Here is a 17189-nt window from a genome sequence, read left to right as displayed (position 1 = left end):
GGAGGAAAGGCAGAGAGGGGCATGGCACACACCCGTAGTGGGGAGGCCCTGGGGAGAGTGTGAGAGACTCTTTCTTGGGGCCCCCTGGATCCACGCCCCCCACCTGATGGACCTGATGGACGGCAGCTGTGCATGGCGGCTCGAAGGTCCTTACTTCCTGGCTGGCCTCAGCCCTCCAACCTAAAAGGAAGGCCTCCCCCTTCCTCTCAACTGTGTTGCCGAGCACACAACACACGGACACCACCTGGGGGATGTTCTGCTCCCGCACATCCAGGTAGGTCAGGACACATCTGAACGATGCCTTGAGATACCCAAAGGTGCACTCCACCTGCATGCAGGCCCTGCCAAAGCAGGTATTAAAGCAGCCTTTGTTGGGTTCAAGATGTCCAGTATATGGCTTCATTAGCCACGGCATGAGAGGGCAAGTTGTGTGCTTCTTCTTTTCTCCTGAGATCTGACCCCATACCATTTCTTCCCCTGAAGCCCCCTCCCTCTGCCCCTCCTTTTCCCCTGAGGTCCTGGTTCCCTGCAGGGCCAAAAATTGTCCATTTTAGGAGCTGCCCAGGGAAGCCAGCCTGTTGTGCAGAGCCCCAAACTCTCCACATTCCCATGGGGGTGTGCTTTGGGGGAAGAAGATGGTCTAGAGGCTGCTCTTGTTCCCACTAACCTCCATCCAAGGCAGGTGGAGGATCCTGAGTCCCTGGGCAGCTCTGACCATGGGCTAGTTCCAATTTGAAGCCTGGTCAGAGGGCAGAGCTTGCGGGAAGGTGAGGAGCAGGAGGGCCAGGAAACTTGCGGGTAGAGGATGAGTAGGAAAAGCGAATGAAAGTGGTAAGGCAGAGGATAGAGAGTAGATGGGGTTCCTGCATGGGTCCCACTTTTGCCTTTTTCAAAAATGGTCACCATACTCAGAATGGGCTGAGCTGGGGGATGACCTAGAAAGGCCTTTGTGAGGGAGAAAAAGAGACTTTCCAACCCTTTTCATTGCTGGGGAAGCACAAATGGAGACACTGGGCAGGGAATCTGGGCATGAGTCACCTGCCAGGATTCCTGTGTGTCAGACCCTCCCTCACACCTTCCACTCTCCCTGTGGGGGTAGGATCAGCAGGTGTGCTATGTGCATCACACAGGCCCAGGATGTACATAGCCATCAGTGGAAACCTCTATTGGCTTGTCCTGTAGCTCCTGCATTAAGCAAGTCTCTTTTATGACTCGGTCACTAGAACCTGGCTGAGGGCATAGGGGTCCTCTAAAATAGCCCCTGTCCATAGAGAGTACCACCAGTTTGGATCATACACCATCCAGAGTCCACAGAAAAGGACAGGACTGTGATGGCACATCAGTTATCTGTGGGTGAGACACAGAGATGTTATCAGTGAAGGTGTCATGGGAAACAACATACAAATCCCTTCTCTATTTTGCTGTATCAAAGAAGAATCCTGAGGTAAGAGCAGCAGCCAATATGGCTTTTTGTAGGCCAACTAATTAGCCATCCAGTTTCCACCCTAAAAACCACCCCTCCCTTGGGTCCAACCCATCTGAACCTCTCTCCATAGAATGGAGATAAGTAGACCATATCATCACGGATGTTGGGGAAAGGACGGAAGAGGAGCATGTGGTCCATAATTATCATCTCCTTCATCATCGCACCTGGACCCATGCGATGAGCTGGCTCTTTACTTGACAAACACCCTGATGATCCTCACACGTAGTTGTTTGCTTTTCACGCTGTACACAATCGGGTTCATCAGGGGTGGCACCAGCACATAGATGTATCCAAAGAAAATCTGAAGCCAGTGAGTTGAGCTATTTCCAAATCTGCGTAACACAGCCAGACTGACCATTGGTATATAAAAGAGCAGGACGGCACAGAGGTGGGAGACACAGGTGTTCAGGGCTTTGATGCGCTCCCCATGGGATGCAACGCTCAGCACTGTTTTGAGAATCATCACATATGAGAGGAAGATGAGGAAAGAGTCCAACCCCACAGAGGAGAGTATTATGAAAAAGCCAAAGATATTGTTAACAGTGATGTCTGCATATGCCAGTTTCATGACATCATTGTGCATACAGTAGGAATGGGAGACAACATTGGCTCGCCAGTATTGGAAGCGTTTCAGGAGAAAGGGGAAAGGGAACTGTAAAGCCACTCCTCTTATCACACACACCAGTCCCATCTTGGCTATTCTGGGCAGGGTTAAGATGGAAGTGTATCTCAGCGGGTCATGGATTGCAGTGAAACGGTCAAAGGCCATTGATAGGAGCACAGAGGATTCAACGTATGCAAGCGCGTGGATGAAGAACACTTGGGCAAAACAGGCATCGAAGCTGATCTCCCGGGAGTTGAACAAGAATACGCCCAGTATTGTCGGCATGGTGGTCATTGCTAAGCCAAGATCTGTGACAGCCAACATGGAAAGGAAAATGTACATGGGCTCATGAAGGCTTGAATCTGTTTTTATAATGAACAGAATACCTGTATTTCCTATTATCAATATGGCATAAATAAGGCACAAAGGGATAGCGATCCATATATGGATGTCTTCATGCCCCTCTAGCCCAGTGAGAAGGAACACTGCAGGCATGTATCTGGTATCATTGAGAGCTAACATGATGTACTGGATAGATTTGAGGAGTTTTGAATTTTCCTTCCTGAGAAGAAAAAGAATAAGAGTTTAGATAATATTTTACTAGCCGTCACTCTGTTGTGAGAACGTAGCGGGTAGCTGTGACACAAGAATCCCAGTATCTCAAGGAAAATGAGCAAAATCGTAGTCTTGGATTGACACCTCTGATAGGAAGTTACTGACTCTCAGCAGTGTTCCCTCCCAGCTATGCATCAACACAGCCCCACATACAGAGCTTTGAGCCTCTGAGTGGGCGGTGCTGATTAATCAGCAGGGGGGCTGTGTTCTGGCTCCACTTGGAGTGAACACTGGCTGACAGGTTGGGTGAGACCCATTGTTCCTGTATCTATTGGTTTGTACTAGAACCTGTATATGAATTAGAAGAAGCTCTACAATAGGTACCTATGGAATGACCTTCTCCAAAGAAAGCTCCCTCTCTCCCGAGACTCATAAATTTCAGCTATTTTGGGAGGCAAATCACAACTGTTGATAGACCTTCCTGGACTCCTCAGAAAATCTTCTTAAATTTGATTTACTGGTTACCCATATAAATACCCAGCCTCTCTTTGAATCCCCATAAACTCTTGACCCCATTTATATAAGGCAGTCCCCGGGTTACGTACAAGATAGGGACTATAGGTTTGTTCTTAAGTTGAATTTGTATGTAAGTCGGAACTGGCTCCAGATTCAGCCGCTGCTGCTGAAACTGACCAGGGGCTGACTACAGGAAGTTGGAGGCAGAACAGAGGCAAACACCGACAGGATCTTAGTCAGGCATTCTTAAAATACCTATCCGGAGAAGTGAAGAAACAGATTGTTAGAGACAGACGAGTAGCCAGGCATCAGCTTCTTCAGGACAAGCCCCATAAGGAAAATAACAGAAGACCATGAGTCATCGCTTACACCCGCAGCTCAAACCCCTCCATTGAATCAATGACAATCTACACCCTGTCTTCACTCTCATAGGCTTTGGGAAACAGGTCAGTCCTCACCTATAGACAACCTGTTAACCTGAAACAAATTCTTTTCAGCAACCACGCATGACACCTCAATCGTACTCACCCGAGAACCTATTCCGGCAATAAACCCTAGTGCCAACTCTGTCCACACATCTACACAAGAGACAACATGAGAGGGTCTAACCACATAACCCACAAAATCAGAGGCTCATACAATAGCACATCCTCTAATAGTGATCTGTGCCATCTACTACCGGCAATGCCCCTCTGCCATGTATATTGGCCAAACTGGCTAAATGACAAAGGCTAAATGGACACACATCAAGTATCAGAAATGGTAACACAGAGAAACCTGTAGGAGAAACTTTTACCCTACCTGGCACTCATTAATGGATTTTAAAGTTGCCATTTTACTACAAAAGTATTTTCAAAGACCAACTCCAGAGAGAGAGTGGCCTTAAACAAAGACATGAGTTGAGTGGCCATTATAAAATCTGGTTTCCTAACATTCAACACCCAAACAACATAAAAAATTAAGTATGAGACCCTTTCTGCCCATTCAGTTAGTCTCATTAGCACCAACTCTACAGTTAACAGTCACTTTTTTCTCCCTCTCCCTTCTTTTTCTCTTATAAATTGAGAGGGTCCCCGCTTTTCTCTCCACTCTGCTCATCTGACAAAGTGGGTTTTGCTCATGATACTATGCATATATATTTTTTAGTATCAAGGCATTACAGGATAAGTCATTTACTACGAAACACTATCATACAACTGTTGGCTGAACAAAGAGTTCATAGTACCTGGCAAATTAGTCAAATTAATAGTAAAGAAGAAAATTGTGAGGCATATAGAAGAACATAATTTGTTGGACAAAAGTCAACATAGTTTCTGTAAAGGGAAATCATGTCTTACTAATCTATTATAGTTCTTTGAAGGGCTCAACAAACGTGCGGCAAGGGGGATCCAGTAGATAGAGTGTACTTAGATTTTCAGAAAGCCTTTGACAGGGTCCCTCACCAAAGGCTCTTGTGTAAATTACATTGCCATGGGATAAGAGGGAAGGTCCTTTCTTGGATTGAGAACTGGTTAAAAGATAGGAAATGAAGGGTAGGAATAAATGGTAAATTTTCAGATTGGAGAGGGGTAACTAGTGGTGTCCCCCAAGGGTCAGTCCTGGGACCAATCCTGTTCAACTTATTCTTAAATGATCTGGAGAAATGGGTATGCAGTGAGGTGGTAAAGTTTGTGAATGATACTAAATTGTTTAAGATAGTCAAGACAGAAGCAGACTGTGATGAACTTCAAAAAGAACTCACCAAACTGAGTGATTGGGCAACAAAATGGCAAATGAAATGTAATGTGGATAAGTGTAAAGTAATGCACGTTGGAAAAAATAACCTCAACTATACGTACAGTATTATGGGGGCTAATTTGCTACAACAAATCAGGAAAGAGATCTTGGAGTTATCATGGATAGTTCTCTGAAAACTTCCACACAGTGTGCAGCAGCGGTCAAAAAGGAAAATAGGATGTTAGGAATTATTAAGAAAGGGATAGAAAATAAGACACCGAATATCTTACTGCCCCTGTATAAAACTATGGTACGCCCACATCTTGAATACTGTGTACAGATGTGGTCTCCTCACCTCAAAAAAGATATTTTGGCCTTAGAAAGGGTTCAGAAAAGAGCAACTAAAATGATTAGAGGTTTGGAACGGGTCCCATATGAAGAGAGGCTAAAGTGACTGGGACTTTTCAGTTTAGATTAGAGGAGACTGAGAGGAGATATCATAGAGGTCTATAAAATCATGAGTGGTGTACAGAGGGCTGATTGGTGTGGAGAGGGTGAATAAAGAAAAGTTTTTTATTAGTTCCCATAATAGAATAACTAGAGGACACCAAATGAAATTAATGGGTAGCAGGTTTAAAACTAATACAAGAACATTCTTCTTCACACAGCGTGTAGTCAACCTGTGGAACTCCTTGCCAGAGGAGGCTGTGAAGGCTAGGACTATAACAGAGTTTAAAGAGAAGCTAGATAATTTCATGGAGGTTAGGTCCATAAAAGGGTGTTAGCCAGGGAATAGAAATGGTGTCCCTGGCCTCTGTCAGAGGCTGGAGATGGATGGCACGAGACAAATCACTTCATCATTGACTTTGATCCACCCTCTCTGGGGCACCTGGTGCTGGCCACTGTTGGCAGACAGGCTACTGGGCTAGATGGACCTTTGGTCTGACCCAGTATGGCCATTCTTATGTTCTTATGTTCATAGCACAAACACATTGCAGACAATATATTTAGCGTACATCTGCAATATTTTCTAAACCAAAACCCATTAAGCAGCAAAGTTACCACTGATCCTTCCTGTAGAGATTCTAACAACTCTGCTGCTGGCTTCCAATATGCATGCATGACATCAAAGTTTGGCTGGGAATATTTCTAATATGATGAAAATGTTTGGCATATGATTTCACATCTTTACATGAGTGTACACACATCTACCCATTTTCCGCTCTGATCTCTCAGAGATGATTTCTCAGGTCAGAGAGGGTTCTTAGCATTAGAGTCTGTTTTTTAGCCTGCGATAGAATTTTGGGTTTGAAATTTAATACTTTCGCATACTTACTAATAAGTGTGAAGAACAAAGATGCCGGGTGGTGCATTTCCCACACCCAGATAGGGCTTTTAGTACAATGAGACAGGTAAGAAATGAGACTAAATGAGTTCACTTGATGACTGTCTCAGCTTCTTATTTCAAATCCAGGTTAAGCAAAGGAGGCAGGGCAAGGGACAGTGGATTGCCAGATTTCTGTGTACCTTTGGAGCATGGCACCACTTGACTGAGGGCATGAGATTATCAGCACTCCGAGCTATGTGTAAGTGCCCGAATTCTGTGCAGCTTAAATAACTTAGGCTATGTCTAGACTGCAAGCCTCTTTCGAAAGAGAGCATCTAGACTGCACGCGGAACTTTCGAAAAAGAAAGCCGCTTTTTCGAAAGAGAGCACCCAGGCAGTCTGGATGCTCTTTTTCTAAAAAGCCCTGTTTGCTTTAAAGAACACCTTTTTTCAAAAGAGCACTTTCAAAAAAAGGCGTTCTTCCTTGTGGAATTATGTTTACCGCCACCGAAAGAAAAGCTGCGTTCTTTCGATTTAATTTAGAAAGAACGCGGCTGCAGTCTAGACGCAGGTGAAGTTTTTTCGAAAAAACCCCTGAGTCTGGACACAGCCTTACAGTGAATCATGGGGTAGGGGTAGAGGTAGGGGAGGGTTTCTTAGTTTCCAAGTACTGCCTACCCCCCAGCCCCATCACTGAATTACCCTAACAGCCCAGATAAGTCCTCTCCCGCTGCACAGAACAGCTGCCAATGCAAACAGCCTGCAGCCTTCGCCCTGCACTTGGCATGTTACAGACAGTGAAACCTGCCAACGTACCCAGTTCCTGCTAGAAGGGAGCCGCTGACACCAGAGGTCTTCACCCTACAGCACAAGGAGTCGCCCGAGAAGTTGCACAGGAAGCAGGCAGTGTGTGTTCAAGTAGGGCAGCAGCTCCCTTTATGCAGCATGTTTGTACCTTCCCTTGGGGCCACTTGGCCATCAGGGAGTTTTAGTTGTTTGGCTTTGTCTGCAGCAGCTTTAACCGTGTCACGTCTGATAGCAAACTAAAGAGGCCAAGTCACAGGGGATACAACCCTGCTGCAGGCTTCATCTTTGGAATCCAGGTTTGTCTTCATGGTTCCTATGGTTCTGATTAGTTACATAGCTCCCTCGGGAGCAGCTGAATAGGTAGCAATGATGCTGACAATTTCTCTAATCTTGTTGAATGAAAATACATGATAATTATAACCACAACAATTATAATGATAATAATAATGTAATATGAGAGTATAAATAATAGCAATTATAGAGGACAAGATTTTTCCCTAGAAGCCTCATATCCTGAATTACAAACCCAGGGTGTAGACCAGGGAAAAGAGATTTCAAGGCTCCATGTACGGAAATTTCCCTTGGATTGTTCCAAAAGGGGAGGTGCCTTCCCTTCTCCCTGAAAAATGAAACAGAAGAGCCAGGTTCCAGGGATCACCAAAGTTAGTCACGGGCTTCAGCGATCCCTTGGCATCTCCTCCTCCCTAGTTTCTCTTGTGTCCTCTATTTTTCTAGGACCCTCTCTGGCTTCTTACTAGGTTAGGCTCAGCAGTAGCCACTGCCCACAGGACTGCTGACGGGGGCTGAACAGAGTTGGGAAGAGTGGATAGAGGAGCTGATGATCACAGGACCCCAGCCATAGCCTGGGCAGGAGATATTGTCCCTTCCCAGAATGCATCCCTGGGATTATGTCAGTGAAACCTTCATACGTCAAAATAACTGTTTGGCTGTGTCTACACTGGCCCCTAAAAATGGAAAAGGGATGCAAAGAAGGTAAGTCAGAATAGGGAAATCCGCGGGGGATTTAAATATCCCCCGCGGGATTTAAATAAACATGTCCGCGGCTTTTTTTTCGGCTTGGAGAAAAGCCGGAAAAGAGTGTCTAGACTGGCCCGATCCTCCGGAATAAAGCCCTTTTCTGGAGGATCTCTTATTCCTACTTCAAAGCCGGAAAAAAAGCTGCGGACATGTTTATTTAAATCCCGCGGGGGATATTTAAATCCCCCGCGGATTTCCCTATTTTGACTTACCTGCTTTGCATCCCTTTTCGGTATTTAGGGGCCAGTGTAGACACAGCCTTTGTGTGTAGATGCAGACTTAGGGTACATCTAGACTACAGGCTTTTGACGACAGAAATTTTGTCGACAGATACTGTCGACCAAGCTTCTGTCCACAAAGAGCATCTAGACTACATCCAGTTCTGTTGTCAAAGCAAGCCGCTTTGTTGACATGAGACAGTAGACGCAAAGGGCAGTGTAGATGCAATAACGCCTCCTGTCACCAGAACTCTGTCAACAAAAGGCGTTATTCCTCATTGAATGAGGTTTACAGCCATCGACAAAACTGCTGAGTTCTGTCGACGTTATGTCGACAGAACTCAGCAGCGGTGTAGACACAGGTATAGTTTTGTTAACAAAAGTCCACTTTTGTTGACAAAACCCTGTAGTCTAGACACACCCTTAGTTATTTCAGAATAACGTCCTTCATTCTGAAATAATGCTGCTGTGTTGACATAGCCTCAATATTTATATGCACTCAAAAAAAGTGATTTGCTGAGTAAGAAAAAAAATGGGATTTTCAAAGATAAACAGGGATTTGTAGTCTCTATACCCTCTAGGTCAGTGGTTCTTACCTGGGGATGATTACCTCTCAAGCAGTAATTTAGGACATTTCCAGGAGTAATAAGCTGGTCAGGTACACACACTTCTCATAGAGTAACATCAGCGAGGGAAGTTATTCATTAATTATATTAAATTTAACTAATGCAAAGTAACGGCAACCTCAGTAAATTGTTTAATTTACTTTATTCAGCAATGTTTTATTATCGTTCCTTCCGAGTTGATGCAGTATGAGTCATCATTAACAGTGTGCATTGCAGCACGGCTTGATCTGACCTGCAGCAACATGTTCTACTCTGTTACCATCCAGCTCCTATAAAACCACTTGCAAAACCAATGAAAGACCATCTTCAATTCAGCCTTGGTAGGGAAATCTCTCTCTACAATAGTGTCTGTCATTCTGGAATCCTGGTCCACTCCCCTTAGCCAGTTCCCCCTGCCACCCATGGTGGAGCAGTCTCTGGGGCTGGGACTTTCAGTTGATGGTGGCAACGCCACCGCATCTTGTTACCTACTCGTGGCCACCTCCCTCTCCAGGAAACAACCTCCCCTCCCCACACATGCTGTTCCGCTCGCACCAGCTCCCAGCAGCAGTTCAGGCTCCTGCCTGCAGAGAAAGGGGGGTGCATACTGCTGGAGGCAACAGGGGATGCTCTGACTCTGGGGATGCCCCCGCCCCAGGCTTGTCTGCTGTAGGCATTGAGCCACTCCCCCTCCTCACCCTCTCCCTCCTCTGGGACTTGAGTGGGATAGTTCCCGGCAGTTGCGGGTGGCATGTCCCAAGCCAGAGGGCTATAACTGCAGTCTGCTAGCATCTTGGCTGCCTGGCCTCCTCTTTCACTCCTCCCTGGTGCTCCAGGGTGGTGGAAGCGACATAGCTTCCTTCCCCAGGGAGACGGAAACCATGTGGCCTATCCTTCCCGCAGGGAGGCGGAAGCTGCATCCACTCCCCACACCACCAGCTCCCTCACATATCCCCTCCACCAAAACCCTGAACCCCGGCCCCCTCACTCACACCCCCAAAATAAGACCCTGCATCCCAAGCCCCCTCCACTGAGATCCTGCACCCCTAGCTCCCTCATTCACCCCTTCCACTGAGACCCCCCACCCTCTGCCTGCTCCTGCACCTTCTCCCTAGTCAGACACCTATCCCCCAGAGAGAGGGGGATTGGCAATCATAGTAAGTAGGGGCGCAGCCCCCTAGTAATGGTTAATCATTAAATCAAACGAAGTTGTTACTTGAGGTAAATCAATCTTTATTACTATTTCATTAAATTTTAGATTAATTATAAATTAATGTTCTTGCTTTTCTCTTTTTTTAGACTTATTGCAATATACATTAATGAGGTTATTACCTTTTTCAATATAAAATTACAGATAAGAGTAACACACGAAATTATAATTTTATATTACATTTAAATTATCGTGAGTTAATTAGCAATTTATAATACAATGCATATTTTAACATAGTATTATGCAATTTACAATCTGGTGAATAATCATATTTGTTTTTCAAATTATAATCCATAATAATTAAAAAAAATAATTAAAAAAAACCCATAGGTTCGTGTCGTCTTGCCTTAAAACTGACCATTGCACAAAAATCCAGCTTTTATACAGAATGACAGATGGCCGTTGGAGTTTTTTTTTCAAATAAAGGCATGAAAACTCTTCTCGGCCTCCCACTAAATTCTATTGGTCCGGTCTCAAGGGCGGAGATGAAATTCTATTGGTTCCGCCTAACGGTCGGCTTGCCGCCTAGGGTTCTCCATCTGGCCTCCGGCCAGTCCCTCTTTCAGCCCCTGCGGGTTGTGGTGGCCATCACGGATGTTGGGGAAAGGACGGAAGAGGAGCATGTGGTCCATAATTATCATCTCCTTCATCATCGCACCTGGACCCATGCGATGAGCTGGCTCTTTAGTTGATGAACACCCTGATGATCCTCACACGTAGTTGTTTGCTTTTCACGCTATACACAATCGGGTTCATCAGGGGTGGCACCAGCACATAGATGTATCCAAAGAAAATCTGAAGCCAGTGAGTTGAGCTATTTCCAAATCTGCGTAACACAGCCTGACTGACCATTGGTACATAGAAGAGCAGGACGGCACAGAGGTGGGAGACACAGGTGTTCAGGGCCTTGATTCGCTCCCCATGGGATGCAACGCTCAGCACTGTTTTGAGAATCATCACATATGAGACGAAGATGAGGAAAGAGTCCAACCCCACCGTGGAGAGTATTATGAAAAAGCCATAGATATTGTTAACAGTGATGTCTGCATATGCCAGCTTCATGACATCATTGTGCATACAGTAGGAATGGGAGACAACATTGGCTCGCCAGTATTGAAACCGTTTCAGGAGAAAGGGGAAAGGGAACTGTAAAGCCACCCCTCTTATCACACACACCAGTCCCATCTTGGCTATTCTGGGCAGGGTTAAGATGGAAGCGTATCTCAGCGGGTCATGGATTGCAGTGAAACGGTCAAAGGCCATTGATAGGAGCACAGAGGATTCAACGTATGCAAGCGCGTGGACGAAGAACACTTGGGCAAAACAGGCATCGAAGCTGATCTCCCGGGAGTTGAACAAGAATACGCCCAGTATTGTCGGCATGGTGGTCATTGCTAAGCCAAGATCTGTGACAGCCAACATGGAAAGGAAAATATACATGGGCTCATGAAGGCTTGAATCTGTTTTTATAATGAACAGAATACCTGTATTTCCTATTATCAATATGGCATAAATAAGGCATAAAGGGATAGCGATCCATATATGGATGTCTTCATGCCCCTCTAGCCCAGTGAGAAGGAACACTGCAGGCATGTATCTGGTATCATTGAGAGCTAACATGATGTACTGGATAGATTCGAGGAGTTTTGAATTTTCCTTCCTGAGAGGAAAAAGAATAAGAGTTTAGATAATATTTTACTAGACGGCATTCTGTTGTGAGAACGTAGCGGGTAGCTGTGACACAAGAATCCCAGTATCTCAAGGAAAATGAGCAAAATCGTAGTCTTGGATTGACACCTCTGATAGGAAGCTACTGACTGTCAGCAGTGTTCCCTCCCAGCTATGCGTCAACACCGCCCCACACACAGAGCTCTGAGCCTCTGAGTGGGTGGTGCTGATTAATCAGCAGGGGGGCTGTGTTCTGGCTCCACTTGGAGTGAACACTGGCTGACAGATTGGGTGAGACCCATTGTTCCTGTATCCATTGGTTTGTACTAGAACCTGTATATGAATTAGAAGAAGCTCTACAATAGGTACCCATGGAATGACCTTCTCCAAAGAAAGCTCCCTCTCCCCCGAGACTCATAAATTTGAGCTATTTTGGGAGGCAAATCACAACTGCTGATAGACCTTCCTGGACTCCTCAGAAAATCTTCTTACCTAAATTTGATTTACTGGTTACCCATATAAATACCCAGCCTCTCTTTGAATCTCTGTGAACTCTTGACCCCATTTATATATTGTGGCTGGGATTTTCATGGCCTATTTGAGCACAATGTGATTTTACAGGGCTACCTTCCCAACTCCACAATTTCTAGCCATCCATTTGTGAGTGTGGCCTATTGTATAATACCATGGAAAGTAAATGGAGAGAAGTGTCATCGTATTTATGAGTCCTTCTCTACAGCTATTTATTACAGATATTCTATATTTTCTCCAGTCCTGAGATTCCCAATTATGCCTCTGCTTCTCTTCAGTACGTGGGATTAATTAGGCTCAGGTTCTGTACTCACTAGCATAACATTCAACAGTGCCAGATTTACATATATAAATTTGATCAGAGCCTCCCTCTATTAACTTGCCCTTTCCAAATGCTCCCAGTGATATGCTTTAACCCTCCTAGAATCACTCCAAGTGAAGCTGACGGGCTTTGCCTGGCCAGTGTTGACTGAACCAGGGCATTCAATCATCTTACAGGCTTCTCCTAATTATCATAGGACCTGCATCCAATCTCCATGCAAGGACTTGAAGATATCTGGCACGTTAACAAACTGAGACAGACCATGACTTCAGCTGGATGAGAAATGGGATTATGTCAAAAGTGTGTGACTAGTTCAAATACTAGGTTTGCACTAATATCCAGTTGAGTGCACACGTTACTTAAAGCAAGCTCATTTAACAGGTGACAGGATTTAATCACATTCAACCGCTTTTGACTCTCCTTCTCTACATCCCAGCTCCAGTATTTGCTGAAACACAGACCACTAGTTCTGTTCTGAGGACTTTTTGGAAAGACTTACACAGGTATTGCAAAGTGAGTGACTGTGTGACCATGAATGTCAGTGTGCCATTGCCAGAAATGGATACTGTAGATCCTGGAAATCCCTAACGTCCCATCATCTCAAACATCAGCACACTTACAGCAGGAGATTATCCCTTGATGTTGTCTCTCCTCTGACCCTATGCTCTCAGAACTGCTAGCTACCTTCCAGACACCCGACTTCCTGAGGAAATTACAGAATATCAATAATCCTCCTGAAAACAGCATTCTGGGTATCATTTTTACCTACCTTTCTTTAGCTTCTATGCAGGACACATCACATGATCAATTGTTTACAGCCAGACCCTTAGATATGCTTGGATCTGCTCCAATACCACAGACAGAGACCAACACCTACAGGATCATTATCAGGCATTCTTAGAACATAAATACCCACCTGGGGAAGTGAAGAAACAGATAAACTGAGCCAATAGAGTACCCAGAAGTCACCTACATCGAGATGGGCCATCACAGAAAATAAGAGAACACCACTAATCATCACCTATAGCACCCCAGTTTAAACCTTGCCAACATATCATTGACAATCTCAAACCTATCCTGGAAAACTATCCCCTGCTCTCACAGGCCTTGGGAGACAGACCAGTCATCGCCTACAAATAACCCTCAACCTGAAGCAAATTCATTCCAGCAACGACACTCCACACCTCAAACACACTCACCTAGGAACCTACTCCTACAATATACCCTTTTGCCAACTCTGTCTACATTCTATACAAGTGAAACCACCACAGGCCCTAAGCGCGTAAGCCACTACATCAGAGTCTCATACACCTCTACTGTGTTCTATGTCATCAGCTACCAGCAATGCCACTCCGCCATGTATATTGGCCAAACTAGACCGGGTCTATAACAAAGGATAAATGGTCACAAATCATATATCGGAAATAATACTATACAAAAACCATGGCTGGAATAAATGTGTGAACTGCATAGGCCATTACAAAACCTGTTTTTCTTCCATTCAACACCCCACTGACATCAAAATCTAAGTTTGGGAGACTTCCAGCCCACCCAATTAGCCTCATTAGCACCAGCACTTTAATTGACAGGTACTTTTCCCTTCTCCCTACTTTTTCTGTTATAAATTGAGACGGTCCCTATAAGAGTTTTTGCTCAATCCTGTGCTTGGGCCTGTACTTCCTAGCTTGGTGAGCCCTTTAAAACCAGGGTCCCGAAGGCAGGTAGGCAAATAAATATTCTCAAAGTTCTAATGGTGGCCCAGGCTGGTTCAGGGTGGGGCAGGCAAACAAACAGCTTTTGTGGCACAGGTGGGAAGGGGGAGACTGCCACCCAATATGGAGGTAGCAGGGGGGATGCAGGCCCAGGGCCCTAGCAGTGGCAGCCCTGGCGGCCACTGGGGTTAGCAAGGAATCCATCCTGGAGCATGCTGACATGCCTTAAAGGGTGATCAGGTCCACCTGACCGTCCTCTGCTTCCCCTGGGACATTTCCAGACTCCCCCTCAGAGTATGTACCTGGCTCCCAGGCAGTGGCCGGTTCACAGGGTCTGGCTGGTCCAGGTGTAGGCGTAGGGAGAAAAGGGTTTCCTCCTCAAGGCCTGGGCCAGTTGTCCACCTCGGCCAACTCCTCAGCATCCTCAGGGAAGGCCTTTCCAACAGCTGGCCCCCCTACTGAGCTTTTATACTTCCTTCCCCTCCCCCTAGGTCTCTATGGGCTTAAAGGGGAAGGCTCCATCTCAGCCCACCCAGGCTCCGAGAAGGGTTCTTCCTCTTCAGGGTCAGTGAACGGCCGCCCCTGCTCACTGCAATCCCCTTTTTCTCTCCACTCTTTTCACCAGAGGTGGTGGATAGGGCTACTCTTTGTTTACTAAGTGACTATCATACAGCTATTGGCTGGATTTTTTCCAATCCCACAGAGGCAAACACCGACAGGACCTTAGTCAGGCATTCTTAAAATACCTAGTCGGAGAAGTGAAGAAACAGATTGTTAGAGCCAGACGAGTAGCCAGGCATCAGCTTCTTCACGACAAGCCCCATAAGGAAAATAACAGAACACCATGAGTCATCGCTTACACCCGCAGCTCAAACCCCTCCATTGAATCAATGACAATCTACACCCTGTCTCCACTCTCATAGGCTTTGGGAAACAGGTCAATCCTCACCTATAGACAACCTGAAACAAATTCTTTTCAGCAGCCACGCATCACACCTCAATCGTACTCACCCGGGAACCTATTCCGGCAATAAACCCTAGTGCCAACTCTGTCCACACATCTACACAAGAGACAACATGAGAGGGTCTAACCACATAACCCACAAAATCAGAGGCTCATACAACAGCACATCCTCTAATAGTGATCTGTGCCATCTACTACCAGCAACGCCCCTCTGCCATGTATATTGGCCAAACTGGCTAAATGACAAAGGCTAAATGGACACACATCAAATATTAGAAATGGTAACACACAGAAACCTGTAGGAGAAACTTTTACCCTACCTGGCACTCATTAATGGATTTTAAAGTTGCCATTTTACTACAGAAGTATTTTCAAAGACCAACTCCAGAGACAGAGTGGCCTTAAAAAAAGACATGAGTTGAGTGGCCATTATAAAATCTGGTTTCCTAACATTCAACACCCAATTGACATAAAAAATTAAGTATAGGACCCTTTCAGCCCATTCAATTAGCCTCATTAGCACTGACACTACAATTAACAGTCACTTTTTTCTCCTTCTCCCTTCTTTTTCTCTTATAAATTGAGAGGGTCCCCGCTTTTCTCTCCACTCTGCTCATCTGACAAAGTGGGTTTTGCTCATGATACTATGCATATATATTTCTTAGTCTCAAGGTGCTATAGGATAACTCGTTTACTATGTAACAGTATCATACAACTGTTGGCTGAGCAAAGAGTTCATAGTACTGGGCAAATTAGTTGAAACAATAGTAAAGAAGAAAATTGTCAGGCATGTAGAAGAACATAATTTGTTGTACAAAAGTCATTATGGTTTCTGTAAAGGGAAATCATGTCTTATTAATCTATTAGAGTTCTTTGAAGGGCTCAACAAACATGTGGACAAGGGGGATCCAGTAGATATAGTGTACTTAGGCTATTCAGAAAGCCTTTGACAAGGTCCCTCACCAAAGGCTCTTGTGTAAATTACATTGTCATGGGATAAGAGGGAAGGTCCTTTCATGGATTGAGAACTGGATAAAGACAGGAAACAAAGGGTAGGAATAAATGGTAAATTTTCAGAATGAAGAGGGGAAACTAGTGGTGTCCCCCAAAGGTCAGTCCTGGGACCAATCCTGTTCAACTTATTCATAAATGATCTGGAGAAAGGGGTAAGCAGTGAGGTGGTAAAGTTGGCGGATGATACAAAACTGCTTAAGATAGTCAAGACAGAAGCAGACTGTGAGGAATTTCAAAAAGATCTCACCAAACTGAGTGATTGGGCAACAAAATGGCAAATGAAATTGAATGTGGTTAAGTGTAAAGTAATGCATGTTGGAACAAATAACCCCAACTATACGTACAGTATGATGGGGGCTAATTTGGCTATGACAAATCAGGAAAGAGATATTAGTGTTATCATGGATAGTTCGCTGAAAACTTCCACACAGTGTGCAGCGGCGGTCAAAAAGTCAAATAGGATGCTAGGAATTATTAAGAAAGGGATAGAAAATAAGACCCAGAATATCTTACTGCCCCTGTATAAAACTATGGCATGCCCACATCTTGAATACTGTGTACAGATGTGGTCTCCTCACCTCAAAAAAGATATTTTGGACTTAGAAAGGGTTCAGAAAAGGGCAACTAAAATGATTAGGGGTTTGGAACGGGTCCCATATGAAGAGAGGTTAAAGCGACTGGGACTTTTCAGTTTAGAAAAGAGGAGACTGAGGGGGGATACGATAGAGCTATATAAAATCATGATTGGTGTGGAGAGGGCGAATAAAGAAAAGTTATTTATTAGTTCCCATAATAGAAGAACTAGAGGACACCAAATGAAATTAATAGGTATCAGGTTTAAAACTAATAAAAGAAAGTTCTTCACACAGCGCATAGTCAACCTTTGGAACATCTTG

General features: G+C 44.9%; 2 protein-coding genes across 2 annotated transcripts; both read right to left on the bottom strand.

The window, feature by feature from the left end:
* Positions 1-1676: 1676 nt before the first annotated feature.
* Positions 1677-10735, bottom strand: LOC102461430 (olfactory receptor 51G2-like). The gene is made up of 2 exons (XM_075924116.1): positions 10605-10735; positions 1677-2652 (listed from the first exon to the last, which is right to left on the bottom strand). The coding sequence occupies exons 1-2, from the start codon at positions 10733-10735 to the stop codon at positions 1677-1679; spliced, it is 1107 nt and encodes a 368-aa protein (XP_075780231.1).
* A 31-nt stretch (positions 10736-10766) lies between these two features.
* LOC102461187 (olfactory receptor 51G2-like) lies at positions 10767-11702 on the bottom strand. The gene has a single exon (XM_006132543.2). It carries the CDS (start codon positions 11700-11702, stop codon positions 10767-10769), a length of 936 nt encoding a protein of 311 aa, XP_006132605.2.
* Between the last annotated feature and the right edge of the window lie 5487 nt (positions 11703-17189).

Source organism: Pelodiscus sinensis, chromosome 1, assembly GCF_049634645.1.
Source record: "Pelodiscus sinensis isolate JC-2024 chromosome 1, ASM4963464v1, whole genome shotgun sequence".
Lineage (NCBI taxonomy): Eukaryota > Metazoa > Chordata > Testudines > Trionychidae > Pelodiscus > Pelodiscus sinensis.
This window is presented reverse-complemented; position numbering and strand designations above follow the sequence as displayed.

Excerpts from the sequence above, each read along its gene's own strand:
- LOC102461430 (XM_075924116.1), bottom strand. The coding sequence starts at position 10,735 with ATGATGAAGGAGATGATAATTATGGACCACATGCTCCTCTTCCGTCCT. Across the intron at positions 2,653-10,604 it reads CAGATGGAGAACCCTAGGCG|GAAGGAAAATTCAAAACTCC; the intron begins GCAAGCCGACCG and ends TTTTCTTCTCAG.
- LOC102461187 (XM_006132543.2), bottom strand. The coding sequence starts at position 11,702 with ATGTTAGCTCTCAATGATACCAGATACATGCCTGCAGTGTTCCTTCTC.